Below are 15174 nucleotides of genomic sequence, written 5' to 3' on the forward strand. Positions count from 1 at the left end.
TGAAGATATCTTACAGACAACTGAAAATATGGGTCTAATATGTAGAAATTATATCACATTATTTGCTATCATGGGAAAAGGGAGGGAAAAGAAGGGATGAAAATTTGCAACTCAAAATCTTTTGGTTTTAATTTTATTTTAATAGTATATTATTTTTCCAGTAACATATAAAAAAGGTTTTCAACTTTCATTTTTGTAAGCTTTTGAATTCCAATTTTTTTCTCCCTCTCTTTTAACTCCCCCATCACCAATTCAGAAAGTAATCTGATATAGGTTATACATGTACATTCATTTTTTAACATATTTCTGTATTAATCATGTTGGGAAAGAAAAATCAGAACAAAAGGGGAAAAACCACAAGAAAGGGAAAAAAAAACAAAAGGGGAAAAAAAGATGAAAATAGCATGCTTTGATCCACATTTAATCTCTATAGTTCTCTCTCAGGATGCACATGGCATTTTCCATACAAAATTTACTGGAATTGGCTTGAATCACTGAATTGCTGAGAAGAGCTAAAGTCTATTATAATTGATCATTACAATCTTGCTATTACTGTGTACAATGTCTTCTGGTTCTGCTCACATCACTCATATCTTAGGAAAAATGAAAAATGTGTTAGTAGATTTTCTTACCTGCTCAAGAGATATTAAATGGGCAGTGAGAATGGGGGGGGGGGGGAGAAGGGGGAAAAGAGAGCTGGGAATCTGTTCAGTGAAGAGAAAAAAATACCCAATTAAAATGGAACTCTTAAAAATTAGACATTGTTTAAATTGAATGAAAGAGATGTGACAGAAAGAAGTAATAAGGCAAGAAAAACTCAAAATTTTCAGGTGAAAACAAGATAGAAATGAGTTGGGAACAAATTTATCACCTCAAACATACATATCATTTGCATAGCAACAAAGAAATTTTATATTTTAGCACAAGAAATTAGTTAAGAGTCTTGAAGATATCACTATGACTTGATAGGAAAGTTTTCATCATGGTCAACGGATGTCAATGTTCAAAAGAAAATAGAAGGGAAATATAGTAGCATTCACTGTATGTCATGAAAGTAAATTTATCTATATAAATATACAAGCCGGGACTTCTGGGAGACAGAATGTGAGGTGATAAGAAAGCAGTACTCTTTAATTTCCTTCTCAAAAAACATCACTTGACATGCAAAAAAAAAAAAAAACAAAAAAAAAACCCACTCAAAATCCAAAAAACAAAAACCCAACAACCCAAAAACAATACTATGAAAAAAAATTACACACATTCAAAGGAATGAATGAGGAACAAAAAAAGATCTGGTAAAATGAAAGAAAAATGAATTAAAAGGAGAGGCAAAAGCATATTTAAACACCACCAACAGAAGGAAAAAACAACAATTTTCTTGTCAAAATAAACAAATTGGAAAACTAAAGGAAAAAATTTAAATTAGCAAAAAAAAAATTAGAAAGAACTGAGTACAAGAAAGAAATATTACAATGGGATGATGATTTAAGTTCAAGCTTAGAAATATTCATGGAAAACACAAAACAATAGCTTCAATGAGACAAAATTATTTCACAGTAGGACAAAGTGGTAGAACCACAGAGGAGATAATGTATGATAGGAAATAGGCAGGTTAATGGAAATAGTTTAGTTTCTGAATGGTGTAGACTAGAGTCCTAGTCAGATTTTTATTTTCTTATACATTCAGACAATCATTCAAGAGAAAATGGTTATGTCACAGCTTTTAAAGCAAATATCTTATCAAATGTTTACTGTTTCTAAAAACATTATTGTGGGCACAGATCCCTCTCTGAAGGTTATTATCTGTGTGCTTGAAGAAGTTATATATTCTCCCTGAGCCTGTTTCCTCTTCTGTAAAAGGAAAAAGTTGGAATAGATGGCTAAAGAAATTTAGTCCAGATCTAGATCTATGATCTTATTGTACTAAGTAGAAAGATATACTCAGAACATTCTATATTTAGGGGGAAAAATCTGACTCTATGCATGTAAATGAGAAATCTGGGCAGCACAACTAGTAGAGAAAATTTAATAATTATCCATTTTCCCTAATGTCACTGTGAATAAAAGGATTTGACCACCATATTTCAGAAAATCATACAGGAAAATTTTTAACTACTGAAAAAGGATTGTAAACTGAAAGTATTCACAGTTGATTCCAATAGAAATGAGTGTCAAATTCAAAGAGATATCTTGCCAATCTTTCCAACAATGAGATGATTCAGATCAGTTCCAATAATCTTGGGATGACGAGAGCCATCTACACCCAGAGAGAGACCTGTGGGAACTGAGTGTAGACCATAACATAGCATTCTCACTCTTTGTGATTGTTTGCTTACATTTTGTTTTCTTAATTTTTTCCTCTTCTTGATCTGATTTTTCTTGTGTAGCAAGATAACTGTATAAATATGTATATATATTGGATTTAATATATATTTTAACATATTTAACATGTATTAGATTATCTGCCATCTAGGGGAGGAGGTGGTGGGAAGGAGAAGAAATTTTGGAACACGAGGGTTTGCAAGGGTAAGGCATATGTTTTGTAAATAAGAAGTTTCAATAAAAAAAAAAAAGAGAGAGAGATAGCATTGTCAAGACTAAAACAAAATAATTTTTATACATAGATAATTTGAATTATACAAGATCTTTCTACAAAAATGAGAAATGGCACAAGCTAGAATATGATTCATTGAAAGCTGAGACAAAAGAATTTCAGATCCAGAAAACCTATGTAATGATTTCTTTTACTTTTTTATAATGCTTTGAGGGGGAGGGGAGATAAATTTTTATGGATATCTTATCTTTACCTCACTTGCGTTTCCCAATATATCTCCTACTAAACAATATTTTCAAGATAAAATATGACCAATTAAGAATTCACATGATTTGAATAGTTATTAAGAGAAGAGCAAACTTAAGACCACTTAGATATTAAGAGGACAGAGCTATGGCTGTAGTACGAAGCTAAATACTAAATTCGATGGATTCTTTTCAGTTATGATTACATAATTATTTTTCTTTCAAATTAAGTAGTTATTTTCTTCCTGTAATTATCAAAGGATGAAAAAACCAGTCCCAGTTTTTCTTATCTGTAAAAAGAATATAATATGTGCATGAAAGGCATACAACAGAAAGAACAACAACAACAACAAAAATCTACAGCAAAGAGCAGCTGGAAGTGTCACAGTGCATAGAGAACTGGAATGGAAGTCAGGAAGACCTGAGGTCAAATCTAGTCTCAGATCCTTACTAGCTCTGTCATTCTGAGCAAGTCATTTAGCCTCTATTTGCCTCAGTTTCCTTATCTATAAAATGGAGATAATAGCACCTACTTTCCAGGGTACCAAAAGATAACAATTGTAAAGAACTTAGGACAGTTCCTGGTACACAGTAAGTGCTATATAAATGTTAGCTATTAATATTACTATAAGAATCAAATGAAATGATAATATATGTGAAGTGATTATTAAACTTTAAAGGCCTATAGAAATGTTGGCTAACAAGTTGCTCATAGAAAAACATGGATAAATTTAGAAGGTGACAGAATAAATAAAAAATTTACTATGTTTCATCTAGCTTCAGAAAGGCTGAATTTTAGCATACAAAGCTGAATTGAAATTAGAAAGAGAACTATCATAATTAAGAATATCACTAATGATGAGAGAATATTAAACACCTATGTACCAACAGCATATTACCTAAACTTATGAATGAATATTCAAATGGGTTGCTAAGGATATTTTGCAGAAAATTAATATCTGTGGGAAATTTCAACACACCAATAAAGAAATGATGATAAATTGAACAAAAAGGTTAATAAGGAAATTACAAACTTAGATTAAATTGTTTTAATTTATATAGCTATAATTACAAAAACTCATTATCTTTTCCCCAAAACTCTGTCTTCTTCCAAATTTCCCTATTTCTGCCAAATTATCCTTCTAATCTCTTAGGTTTATAACATGGCTTCATCCTAAAACGTTTAAGCTCCCTCATCCATTCAATTAGGAAATGAAAAATAGCTCTCATATCCAACTAAACCTTCTCACTGTTCATCAGAATAAGATCTTACTTTAGATCTCAACTAGGTTATTGCAGTAGCTTCCTAATTGATCTCCCTCTTTCAAGTCTCTCACAATTATAATCCATCCTATACACTGTTCTTTAAGCAATTTTTCTTAAATAAAAATCTGATCATGTAATTCCCCTATTTAACCAAAGGCAGTTCCTTTCTAGTATCTGTAAGATAAAATGATCTCTATTGTTTAATTCTTAAAGTCTGGTACAACATAACCCCAACCTACCTTTCCATACTCAAGAAATGCTGTTCTACCTCCTATACTTTATGATCCTGCCAAACTGAGCTTTTTTCATATTCTCACTGATAAAAGAAGCCCCTGTCCCAGGCCCAGAAGGGACTCTGAAATGAGCCAGAGTCTAATCACAGGTTACAAAAGTGGTTTTTAGTCTAAGGAGAGTCTGCTACAGAAAACAGAAAGAGAAAGAGTGATACAACAAGCAAGGAAATAGGAATTTCCGAAAGTCTAAGCAAGGTCTTGAGTTTGTAGCTGCTGCTCAATGTTGCTTTTAAAGGGGTCAAAGTTGGTTCCTACAGGTGAATGTAGGGATTTATGATTTTCATATTAATAACTGTTTAGATTTGCTGCAGCTCCCCCTACTTCCCAGGGACCCAAAAGGTATCTGTCATATCTCTTGACATGTTCACAATCTCTGTTTTTTTTATAACTGCCAAATGAACCAAATTGGGGACTGCATTCCTGTTCCTGCTACATTAATTCTAGTTCTGTACCCTGCTGTGAGACAACCACTTGGAGATTTTTTCTATAGGAGTCAGGAATGCTTGCTGCGGGAGGTGCTATTTAGGACCTAAGAATGATTCTGCCATGAACCTGCCCATGTAGGTTCTTTAAATATATATAAAGCACTACCTTTGCCCCAGAATGTTAAGCTCTACTTCCCAGGAGAACTTCTACTTGTAAGCATTCTCCTCACTCTGAAATTAATTATAATTTTCCTTGATCCCTAACTCTCCTATGACTAGCCCAGCCATAGGTTAAAGGCTGGTTCTGGTCCAGTTGACAGTATATATTTGTATTTGTTAATTTTACATTTTAAATATTTATGAAGTGCCTACTCTATACTAGGAACTATGAGACCATTAAGGATACAAAGAAACGTGAAGGTAGCCCCTGCTCTCATGCAGTTCACAATCTAATGGGAAAGACAGTGCATCAAAAGGAACTGAAGGAGCTGAGGAGAGATGGCAGGGTGAGTACTTGGGGGCAGCAGGGTGGGGAATAAGGTGGCTGCTCAGAAATCCCTTCTGAACCAGTTGACATCTCACTGTTGCTCTCCATTCTACCCCTTGGGAACAGCTAAACAAGTACAGGGTATGACAAGGATGAATTCATGTTAACTGATGCAAAGTGAAAAAAGCATAACCAGGAAAGTATGGTTCAAAGTATGCAAATGCAAAAAAAAACAAAAACAAAAACAAAAAACCCAGTACAAAATCCTGAATACTGGCCCCCCAGAAAGAAACATGAGAAAGCATTTCCTCATATTCTTTCAGGGATGGGCAATTATGAGTGTAGAATACTATATATAATGCCATACATTTTTAAGGTTGGTTAGTTTTGCTGAACTGTATTTTCTCCCCTTTTTTGTTGTTGTTGCTGAGACAATTGGGGTTAAGTGACTTGCCCAGGGTCACACAGCAAGGAAGTGTGAAGGTCTGACTTGAACTCAGGTCCTCCTGACTTCAGGGCTGGTGCTCTATACACTGCGCCACCGAGCTGCCCCGTTTTCTCCTTTTTTTTTTTTTTTTTTTCTTATAAATTCTGTTATATGGGCAGAAGAAGGCAATCTTTTTACTTTTTAATTGATTCTCTATCTCACTCTTCACAGTGACTATTCCAAACCTTCTTATTTTTTCTCAAGCCTCTTGTGGCAAATCTCAATCATTTTTTCACCTGAGAACCTAGGATATCCACTGAGAATTTTTTCTCTTTCCTTTCATATTTCATTATCTCTCTGCTGTCATCTCTCCACCATCCCCTCCTTCACTGCAGCCTCTGATGAAGTGAGCCTTCTTTGTACCATGGTCAACCCCTCCAAATGTTTTCCATTCTATCTCCACCTATATCCATCTTCTTCTGGACCTATGATTCAATTAGCATATAAAACTCTTGGTGAGGAAATACCTTTGACCATTGTAGTTTTGCAACTTCTAATGTTAAAGAAGAGTTCCACAAAGACATTGAGATATTAAATGACTTGCTCAGGATAACAAAGCCAGTATGTTTACAAGAAGGGCCTTGACCCAGGTTTCCTGGCTAGAGACCAGTGTTCTATCCACTACATCAAGTAACTTCTCTAGTTCTCAAGGTTGGCCAAAGGCACCTCACAATCACCTACCTGGTGATGTACTGGGAACAGAACATGAAATTTAAAGTAAGAGAACCTCGATCTGAATCCTGACTCTACACTTGATACTAATATGACCTGGAACAAGGCTTTTAGTCTGGTTGGGTTGCAATCTCTAAGGACCTTTACAGCTAGAAATCTATGGTCTTGTGAAGGAAGGAATATAAGAATACACCCCTATGTAGGATAAGTATTATGCTTCCTCCCCAATCTCCATCCCTCCCCACCCCCAGTTAATCTCAGGGTTCTTGGAAGCTTCTTGTGCATTGTTTGTCCAGAGAATTAGGAACTTGAGGGATCGCTATCATGGATGTGAGGGTTGGGCTCTTTTTTTGGCTCAGGATCTCTAATGCCTCTGTTTTTCTCTGTCATTCATGATTCCCTAGGGGCTAGAATCGGTCCCTGGGGCCAGATTAATGCACATAGTGCCAACACCATAGCTTCATCCCAAATTGTCTGTGGAGAGGCACATCCAGAAGATACCAACATAACCTAAATGATCAAGTTTCTGACAGATAAAAGTACCCTCCAGTATCCTAAGGCTCAAGATATCTACTAGATATAAATATTCTACAGTATTTTAATTTTAAAAAATTCTACAATGAAGAAAGTGCTATACTATTAAATCATAGTCTAGTTGATGTCCGTAGAAGTTGGGAAAAAGTGTGGATCAGCTCTTTTCAATTCTATGGTTAAGAATATCAGAGTTTTTCCACTCACCTTTTACTACTGTTTTTTCTTATAATTTCAAGGCTCCTCAAAAGATCAAGTGTAAAGCTCCTAGAATATGAATTTTGGTCATGGACCAACTATCACTTGATTGATTGTGCCTATTGTCTTGTTTTAGAAAGGCACTTGAAAACATCTGTGCAAAGCTAAAATATTATCAGGATGACTTATAAGTACTGAATCCCTTTGGGATTACAGCTAAACTGATCCAAGTGAGCTATATGGGAAAGACAATATAGAGCTGTCATCAGATAACAAAAAAGTTTATAGTTAAATCTCACCTCCTTCTCTACTTACTCTATGAAAATAGCTTATATAGGTTTCCATTTCTAAGGTCCAAGTTATAGCAATAGAAGCTAAATTTTGTCCTTACAAAAGACAGAGGATAACATTTCATCATACATTAATTAGGAAGTGTCAGGGCTGTTTTAAGCATTATATGCTGCTTCCTGTTTACAATAATTTACATAAACAAGGTAAAATTGTAAATTGTCTTGTAAAGGAGGGAATATAAGTATGCACTCCATGGTGGGATAAGCATTATGCTTCCTTTCCAATCTCCATCCCACCCTATCCCACCCCCAGTTAGTCTTGGTGTTCTTGGAAGCCTCTCATGCATTGGTTGTCCAGAGATCTAGGAACTTTGAAGAATTGCTATAATGGATGTGTGAATATCTTTCGGCTCAAGCTCTTTACTGCCTCTGTAAACTGTATATTTTTCTGTAAAAGAATTGAATGATATTATATATGTAAAGATAGTATGCTTGTTTGTGTTTTCCCTAGTTTGGATTTGAGGATGGAAACAGAAAATTCAACTTTTTGAAATATAACATAGTTCCAGTTAGAACTGTGAAAGATGCTGTAACAAATGCATAATTTTTCATGCTTCATATTTAATAAGAGTTTGGAGAGGGCAGAGCTGAAGGAACTTGCTACTTAAGGTACTATATAAATCTAAAGGCCATAATAAAAATAGAAAGGGAGGGATCCAATGTTACAGTAAATTATACTGTAAATTATCATAATTAGTACTAGAACAAACTAGTAAGACTTTATTATATTATTTCATAAACAATAAAAAAACCAAAAAATGAGCAAGTCACACAGAGAAGAAAAGCCCTATGTAATTAAATTCATTCTGATAGTCACCTGTGTGACATTTTTACTCCATAGATAAATTTGTAGATTAAAGGTTAAGGAAAGAAAACAAGAGAATACTTTAAGATCCAAACATATCAATAATTTATTTTAATAATAATATAATACAAACAATTATTCTTACCAAGTATTGGTGGATGCTTGTTTCAGACTGACTTTCAGATCTGATTGATTCAACTTGTGTCCGTGAGGTACAGAAACAATCCTTAAAAAACCAAAACTATATTAATAAATGGTGGGGTAGGGCAGTAGGGGCATAATAAGATTCTAACAAACCTGCCGGCTAGATGAAAGTAAGAAGCATGAGGGCACTTTACCATGAAGATCAGGCTTAAGATGCTAAGAAATTAAATATAAGTCTTAAAATGAATGTGGGCAGTAGAACTAGTTATTCTGATTAAATCTCAAGTCTTTTTTTCTCTTCTCTTTTCTGGATTGCATGGTCCTGTGTTCTATTTTCTCTCCCCTTCTTTTCATTTAGAATGGCTCCACTTGAGCTGAACAGCTAGATATTTCTGCTTATTATTCTCTGGTAGTCTGTTACCATCTTAAATTTATTTATATAATCTCTTTTTCCTTTTGAATCACTTTTGCTTCTAAAAGTGATAATCATAATAACTATTATTTACACAGTACTTTAAAGTTTATCCTTATAGTGATTCTGGGAGATAGATATTAATATTATCCCCATTTCACACATGAGTGAACTAAGTTAAGCAAAGATTAAATTACCTGCCCAGGGTCATACAGCCAGTAAATATCTGAGGTGACATCTGGATTCAGATCTCCAGTACTAGCACTTCAACTCTTGCACCACCTAACTATCTCTCAGCCAGGGACAAACCCTTATCTGTACATTCTAACTTGAACATTTTAAATAATGGAAAACCTCTAATTTACATTCTTCTGAAATCTCTGCGTTTTTCTCTCTAGGATTCATAAATTCTCATTTATAGACTTCATTGAAATTAAAGGGGCTCTTTGGTTAATTGGTTTGTCTGTTTTGTTTCAGAGGAATGTATTCACTATTCTATTTGCTTTCATCAAAGACCCAGTTTTCTTCTCTCTTGCTGCATATACTTTATAAAAATCCCTTATTAACTGTGAAATGATCACAGATTCTGAACATGTGGGTTTCAGTCTATGGTAAGCTGAAGATAGAAGAAAGGGTATGATTAACAACCAACTAATACAAAGAAAATAGTGTGAATTTAATGGTAGTATTGTATCATATTCTTAATATGTTTAAGGACACGGTTTTCAAACATTTTGATAGTAGCTATTTATATTCCTAGATTAATGTCATGTTTTTAAATAGGTCATATATTCTAAATATACTTATCTAAAGTGTACCTCATTTGACTTATCAGTGGTTGCAATCAACTATGAAAGGCACAAAATAAAATGCAAAGTAAATGAAAGCTTACCAGAAGAGACATTGAATCACTTTAGTTCACAAGAAAATAACATAAATCCATCTAATTTATAGTTAAAAATTTCAATTTCATCTTTATTTCCTTTCACAGGAAGTAGAACTTTCCTGTTACAAAACAAAGATATTATGTTTACAATTTATATCTTTATATAATTATGTAATAATTATAAAATACACAGTATACATTTTTATAAAGTACAAATGTGACCTTAGATAAACAACCACCTTTCTGAGGCCGTTTCTCTATCTATAAAAGAGATTGCTAGACTACAATACCTATATACTCCCCTTTCCTCACCAGTTGTAAATCCTATGATACTACAAATGTCTAGAAATATATTATGATATCTATCTTTTATAAAGGAAACAAACCTATTTCATCTGTAGCAAAAGACCCCTGATTTGTGACATTGGCTCACAGCTCATTAATTTTAGCATAATTAATTAATAAGTAATCATAATTAATAGCAGGATCTTGCAATCACATATTAAGGGCAACTAAAATTAGTGTAGGTTATACATTGACAGATTTTTTTTCATGGTGCCATATCATGTCTGGAATTACAACTACAAGGATATTTTTTCCTAGTCTTTAGGGGAAAACTTTTTTTGTGGGTTCATTTTTTTCTTTCTCAAAATCAGGAATATCTGGGTTCAAATCCTACCTCAAACATTTCCTTGTTGTGTGACCCTGGGCCGGTCAGTTAACTCCTCCTGGCTTCAGTATCTCAACTGCAAAATGAGACGGTTGGATTTGATGTCCTCTGAGGTCCTTCCAGTTCTAAATCTATCCTGTGAGAGAAAAGCATGAGAACAACTATTATTTTATTTCCCAGCAGTCAGAAAAAGTTCTCATTAATCCAAATTCCTATCTCCTGGGTACTTTCTGACAGATACAGGAGAAAATTATATATTCATTTGTATGCAGCTCATGATCAACTTCAGTTCAGCATAAATTCCCAAACTGATTTTGTTGTTGTTTTTCAGACATATCCAATTCTGTGACCATCCAGGATTTTCTTGGCAGAGTAATAGAGTGGTTTGCCATTTCCTTCTTTAGTTCATTTTACAGATGAGGAAATTGAGGCAAACAGGGTAAAGTGACTTGTGCAGGGTCACACAACCAGTAAATGTCTGAGGCTAGATTTGAGTGTTTCTGACTCCAGGCCCAGTGCCTATCCACTCTACTGCCCAGTTGCCCCTGCCAAAATTGATAAAACTTCCTAAAACCAAAAACTGTTTAACTTACACATCAAAGATGTGTAAGATATCTGTTTTCTGATCTAAAGAGAATCAGAAAAAGCCCAACATTTGTAGATTCGGATTACAAAAAGTGAGAATATACACATCCCACCCCTGCCACCATAAGATGTTTCTTACCACCTACCAATATCATCTCCATCATCTAGATTGCTTCTTAGTTATTTTATTTTCAGAAATCTCAAAAAAGGGAAGGCACTTGAGATACCTAAGTAAGTTGAAAATGAAAAAAGGTTTCAACAAAGAAACATTCATAACAGAAGTTTCCAAACCTGTTATTATTCTCAATTTCCTTATTTGTAAAATGGGGAAGAGGGATGAACTGGATGGACCAAAGTCTCTTCTTGCTTTATCTAAAGTTATAATTATTATGAATAGGTGCCCAGAATATAGCAGATGTTTAATAGCATTGGTGGTAGAAATCTCTCTCTCTCTCATTCTCTCTCTCATTCTCTCTCTCTCTCTCTCTCTCTCTCTCTCTCTCTCTCTCTCTCTCTCTCTCTCTCTCTCTCTCTCTCTCTCTCTCTCTCTCTCTCTCTCTCTCTCTCTCTCTCTCTCACACACACACAAACACTAAGGGGTCAACAGCTGGTCCCAATTATCATGTAAGCACTCACACTTATAGGTCAATTTTACAAAATAAAAGAAAATTTTCTCCTCAACTGATATGCTTTGGTGTTATTGCTCTTCACATACTGTAAAAGGACTTTATACTAGAAAGTTCACTGTCAATTATAGAATCATTGGGGGAAGGAAGTTAGATCCGAGACTTAAGTCCAGCCTAAAGCCAAAGTGGGAAATGTGCTCAGTCATGGTTAGAAGTAATGGAGCTGTTGCTCACAGGTCTCACAGATGGGGTGGGGATGGGGCAGTAACCCATTCTCTCCCAAGATAATTCACTGCCACTTGCATATCTTTGGTAGTTCAGACATTCCCCCTCAATTCCTATCCATCAGCCCAACTTGGAGAACAAATTGTTTGTTGTTGAGTTGTATCCCTGTGACACCTTAGAGGGGTTTTCTTGGCAAAGATAGTGGAGTGGTTTGTCATTCCTTCTCCAGCTCATACTACAAATGAGGAACCAAGGCAATCAGGGTTAAGTGACTTGCCCTGAGTCACACAGTTACCAAGTGTCTGAGGCCAAATTTAGATTCAAGAAGATGAGCTCTGACTCCAGCCATTAAATCCCAAGCTGCCCTCTGAAGTCAAGCAGAAAAAGTCTAATACCTTTTTCACATAATAAATAACTGAAGATAGCTTTCCTATCTCCCTCAATTCTTTCTTTATTTAAAAAGTCTCTCCTAGGACTCCTTAGGACCACTCTAACAAGCCCTACCCCAGGAATTTCAACTCCTTTTTATGTATACTTTCTCCACATTAGAGTGCAATCTACTTGAGATCAGAAGCTAATTTTCTTTTGTGTATGTGTATTTGTTCTCCTAGTATTTAGCAAAATGCCTGGCACACAATAAACAATAAATGTTTTATCCATATAAACATTTCTTATATGGCATAACCTCAGTACCCTTCCTTAGCTGGTTGTTTTCCTCTGGACATTCATCAACTTACCTATTTAAAAAAAAAAATGATAGCTTTGGAGCAACTAGATGGTGCAGTGGTTAGAGCACTGACCCTGAAGTCAGGAGGACCTGAGTTCAAATATGGCTGCCATCTAATACTTCCAAGTTGTGTGACCCTGAGAAAGTCACTTAACCCTAATTGCCTTAGTCAAAAAAAAAAAAAAATAGCTTCTTGTTTTTCAAAATACATCCAAAGATAGTTGTAAACATTCACCCCTCTTTGCAAAACCTTGTGTTCCAAATTTTTCTCCCTCCCACCCCACTTTCCCTCCCTAAAACAGCAAGTAATCCAATATAGGTTAAATATGTGCAAGTCTTCTGAACATATTTTCACACTTATCATGTTGCACAAGAAAAATCAGATCAAAAAGGAAAAAAGTAAAAGAAAAAAAAAGCACAAGCAAACAACAACAAAAGGTGAAAAAATTGATCTACACTCAAGTCTCCACAATCCTCATTTTCCATCCAGTGTCTATTGGAATTGCTTTGAATCACCACATTGTTGAGAAAAGTCAAGTCCATCACAGTTGATCACATAATGTTGTTGTTGCTGCATACAACGATCTCTTGGTTCTCCTCCTTTCACTTAGCATCATCAGGTCATGTAAGTCTCTCCAGGACTTTCTGAACTCAGCCTGCTGATCATTTCTCATAGAACAATAACATTCCATAGCTTTCATATAACTTATTGAGCCATTCCCCAATTGATCTGCTTTGTTCAAAACAAAGAAAACCCATTCAGTTTCCAGTTCCTTGCCACTACAAAAAGAACTGCTACAAACATTTTTACACATGTGGGTCCTTTTCCCTCCTTTAAGATCTCTTTAGGATAAAAGCCCAGTAGAAACACTGCTCGATCAAAAGGTATACACATTTTGATAGTCCTTTGGGCATAGTTCCAAATTGCTCTCCAGAATGGTTGGATTAGTTCACAACTCCACCAACAATTATTAGTGTCCCAGTTTTCCCACATAACCTCCAGCATTTATCATCATCTTTTCCTGTTATCTTAGCCAATCTGAGAGGTGTAAAGTGGTACCTCAGAGTTGTCTTAATTTGCATTTCTTTAATCAATAGTGATTTAGAGCATTTTTAAATATGACTAGAAATGGCTTTAATTTCTTCATCTGAAAATTGTCTTTATATCATTTGACCAGTTATCAATTGGGAAATGGCTCATATTCTTATAAATTTGAGTCAATTATCTATATATTTTAGAAATAAGACCTTTATCAGAAACAATGGATGTAAAAATTTTCCCCCCAGTTTTCTGCTTCCCTTCTAATCTTGGATGCATTGGTTTTGTTTGTACAAAAACTTTTAAATTTGATATAATCAAAATTATCCACTTTGCCTTTCCCAATGTTCTCTAGTTCTTCTTTGGCCATAAATTCCTTCTTTCTCCACAGAAGGAGAAAATATCTGGAACACAAATCTTACAGAAATTAATGTTGAAAACTATCTGTTCATGTACTTGGAAAAAGAAATGCAACATAAGCATATTTTTAAAGTAAGTCGGGGATTCTGTAGGATAGAGGTTTTGTGAAAGAACACTACAGGCATGAGTACAGCCAGCACAAAAGGCACAGAGATAGAAGTTGGCACATCATGTGACAGAAAGAAGAAACAATTGACATTCTACTGGTCTATTGCTATTTTCCTACTGAGGTGTGCCATTGATTTGCTATCTAGACAAGCCTACTGCTGTCTGCTATTGATATTGCTACTTAAGACAAGCCATCAAGCTGTTAGTCCTAATAAATACCTCTATCAAATCATGGCTCTCCCTCTTATTCTTTTAAAAACAAGTTATTGGAAGCACAGAACTTGACACTCATTCCTATTACATTTCAGACACTCAGACTCAACCACAGTCTTTTTGGATCTATGTAAAGCATTCCTCTCAGCTTCTCCTCACCCTCAAATACTAATAAAAATGTTTATCAGCACAAGGATCAGTATTTAGAATAAAGCATGAAATAAGGAAACTACTTCCTGGGCTCCTGGGATTCTGCTTAAGAGATGTTCCTATCTGGTACTCTGGGCAGTTCTTCACTCTGGCTATCTTACTGTTTGGAGCCATGGTGCCTTTCCCTTCTCCACCATCCTCCAACTCAAATCAATATTGCCAACATTACCACCAGAAAGGGTAAGTCAATCTTAACCCTTCATTACTCCTCACACTTTTTTATTCATTTATTTTAAAGTTAAATACAAAATGGGAAAAAAAAACATTGCCATATGCATAGCAAAATATAAAAGGATTCAAAATATAAAGCAATAAATTTCCATTTTAAGAAAGCCTATATAATAAATACTACTCAGAGCTGTCCATCTTTTGTTTCCTTATATAGGGGTTTTCTTTTGTACTGTGCACTGTTTTTTTATTCTTTTTTCTCCTCTGAATTCAGACTTTAGCCTTCCTATATGTTGTTTACTCTTTATTCCATTCCCATTTCTCTACATATCTTGTTCCCATTAATCTATATACCCTTCTATACCTCTCATCTTATTCTCTTTATTTCTTTATAAATTTAGAAGAATTTTATTCCCTTCTAAATATAT

At 34.8% G+C, this 15174-nt stretch overlaps 1 protein-coding gene across 3 annotated transcripts in view; it reads right to left on the minus strand.

The window, feature by feature from the left end:
- Positions 1 to 15174, minus strand: part of STRADB (STE20 related adaptor beta) — a 52493-nt gene that overhangs the window by 26326 nt on the left and 10993 nt on the right. For 2 of the 3 annotated variants that reach the window (XM_031958337.1, XM_031958335.1), the window contains exons 2-5: positions 11157 to 11237; positions 10435 to 10561; positions 9762 to 9874; positions 8459 to 8539 (exon numbers count right to left, since the gene is read on the minus strand). In XM_031958337.1, coding sequence (XP_031814197.1) covers positions 8459 to 8539; positions 9762 to 9773 — 93 coding nt within the window. In that variant the 5' untranslated portion in view covers positions 9774 to 9874; positions 10435 to 10561; positions 11157 to 11237. The remainder of the gene's footprint in view (positions 1 to 8458; positions 8540 to 9761; positions 9875 to 10434; positions 10562 to 11156; positions 11238 to 15174) is intronic. The other variant, XM_031958336.1, reaches the window with a different exon arrangement.

Source organism: Sarcophilus harrisii, chromosome 3 (assembly GCF_902635505.1).
Source record: "Sarcophilus harrisii chromosome 3, mSarHar1.11, whole genome shotgun sequence".
NCBI classification, from domain to species: Eukaryota; Metazoa; Chordata; class Mammalia; order Dasyuromorphia; family Dasyuridae; genus Sarcophilus; species Sarcophilus harrisii.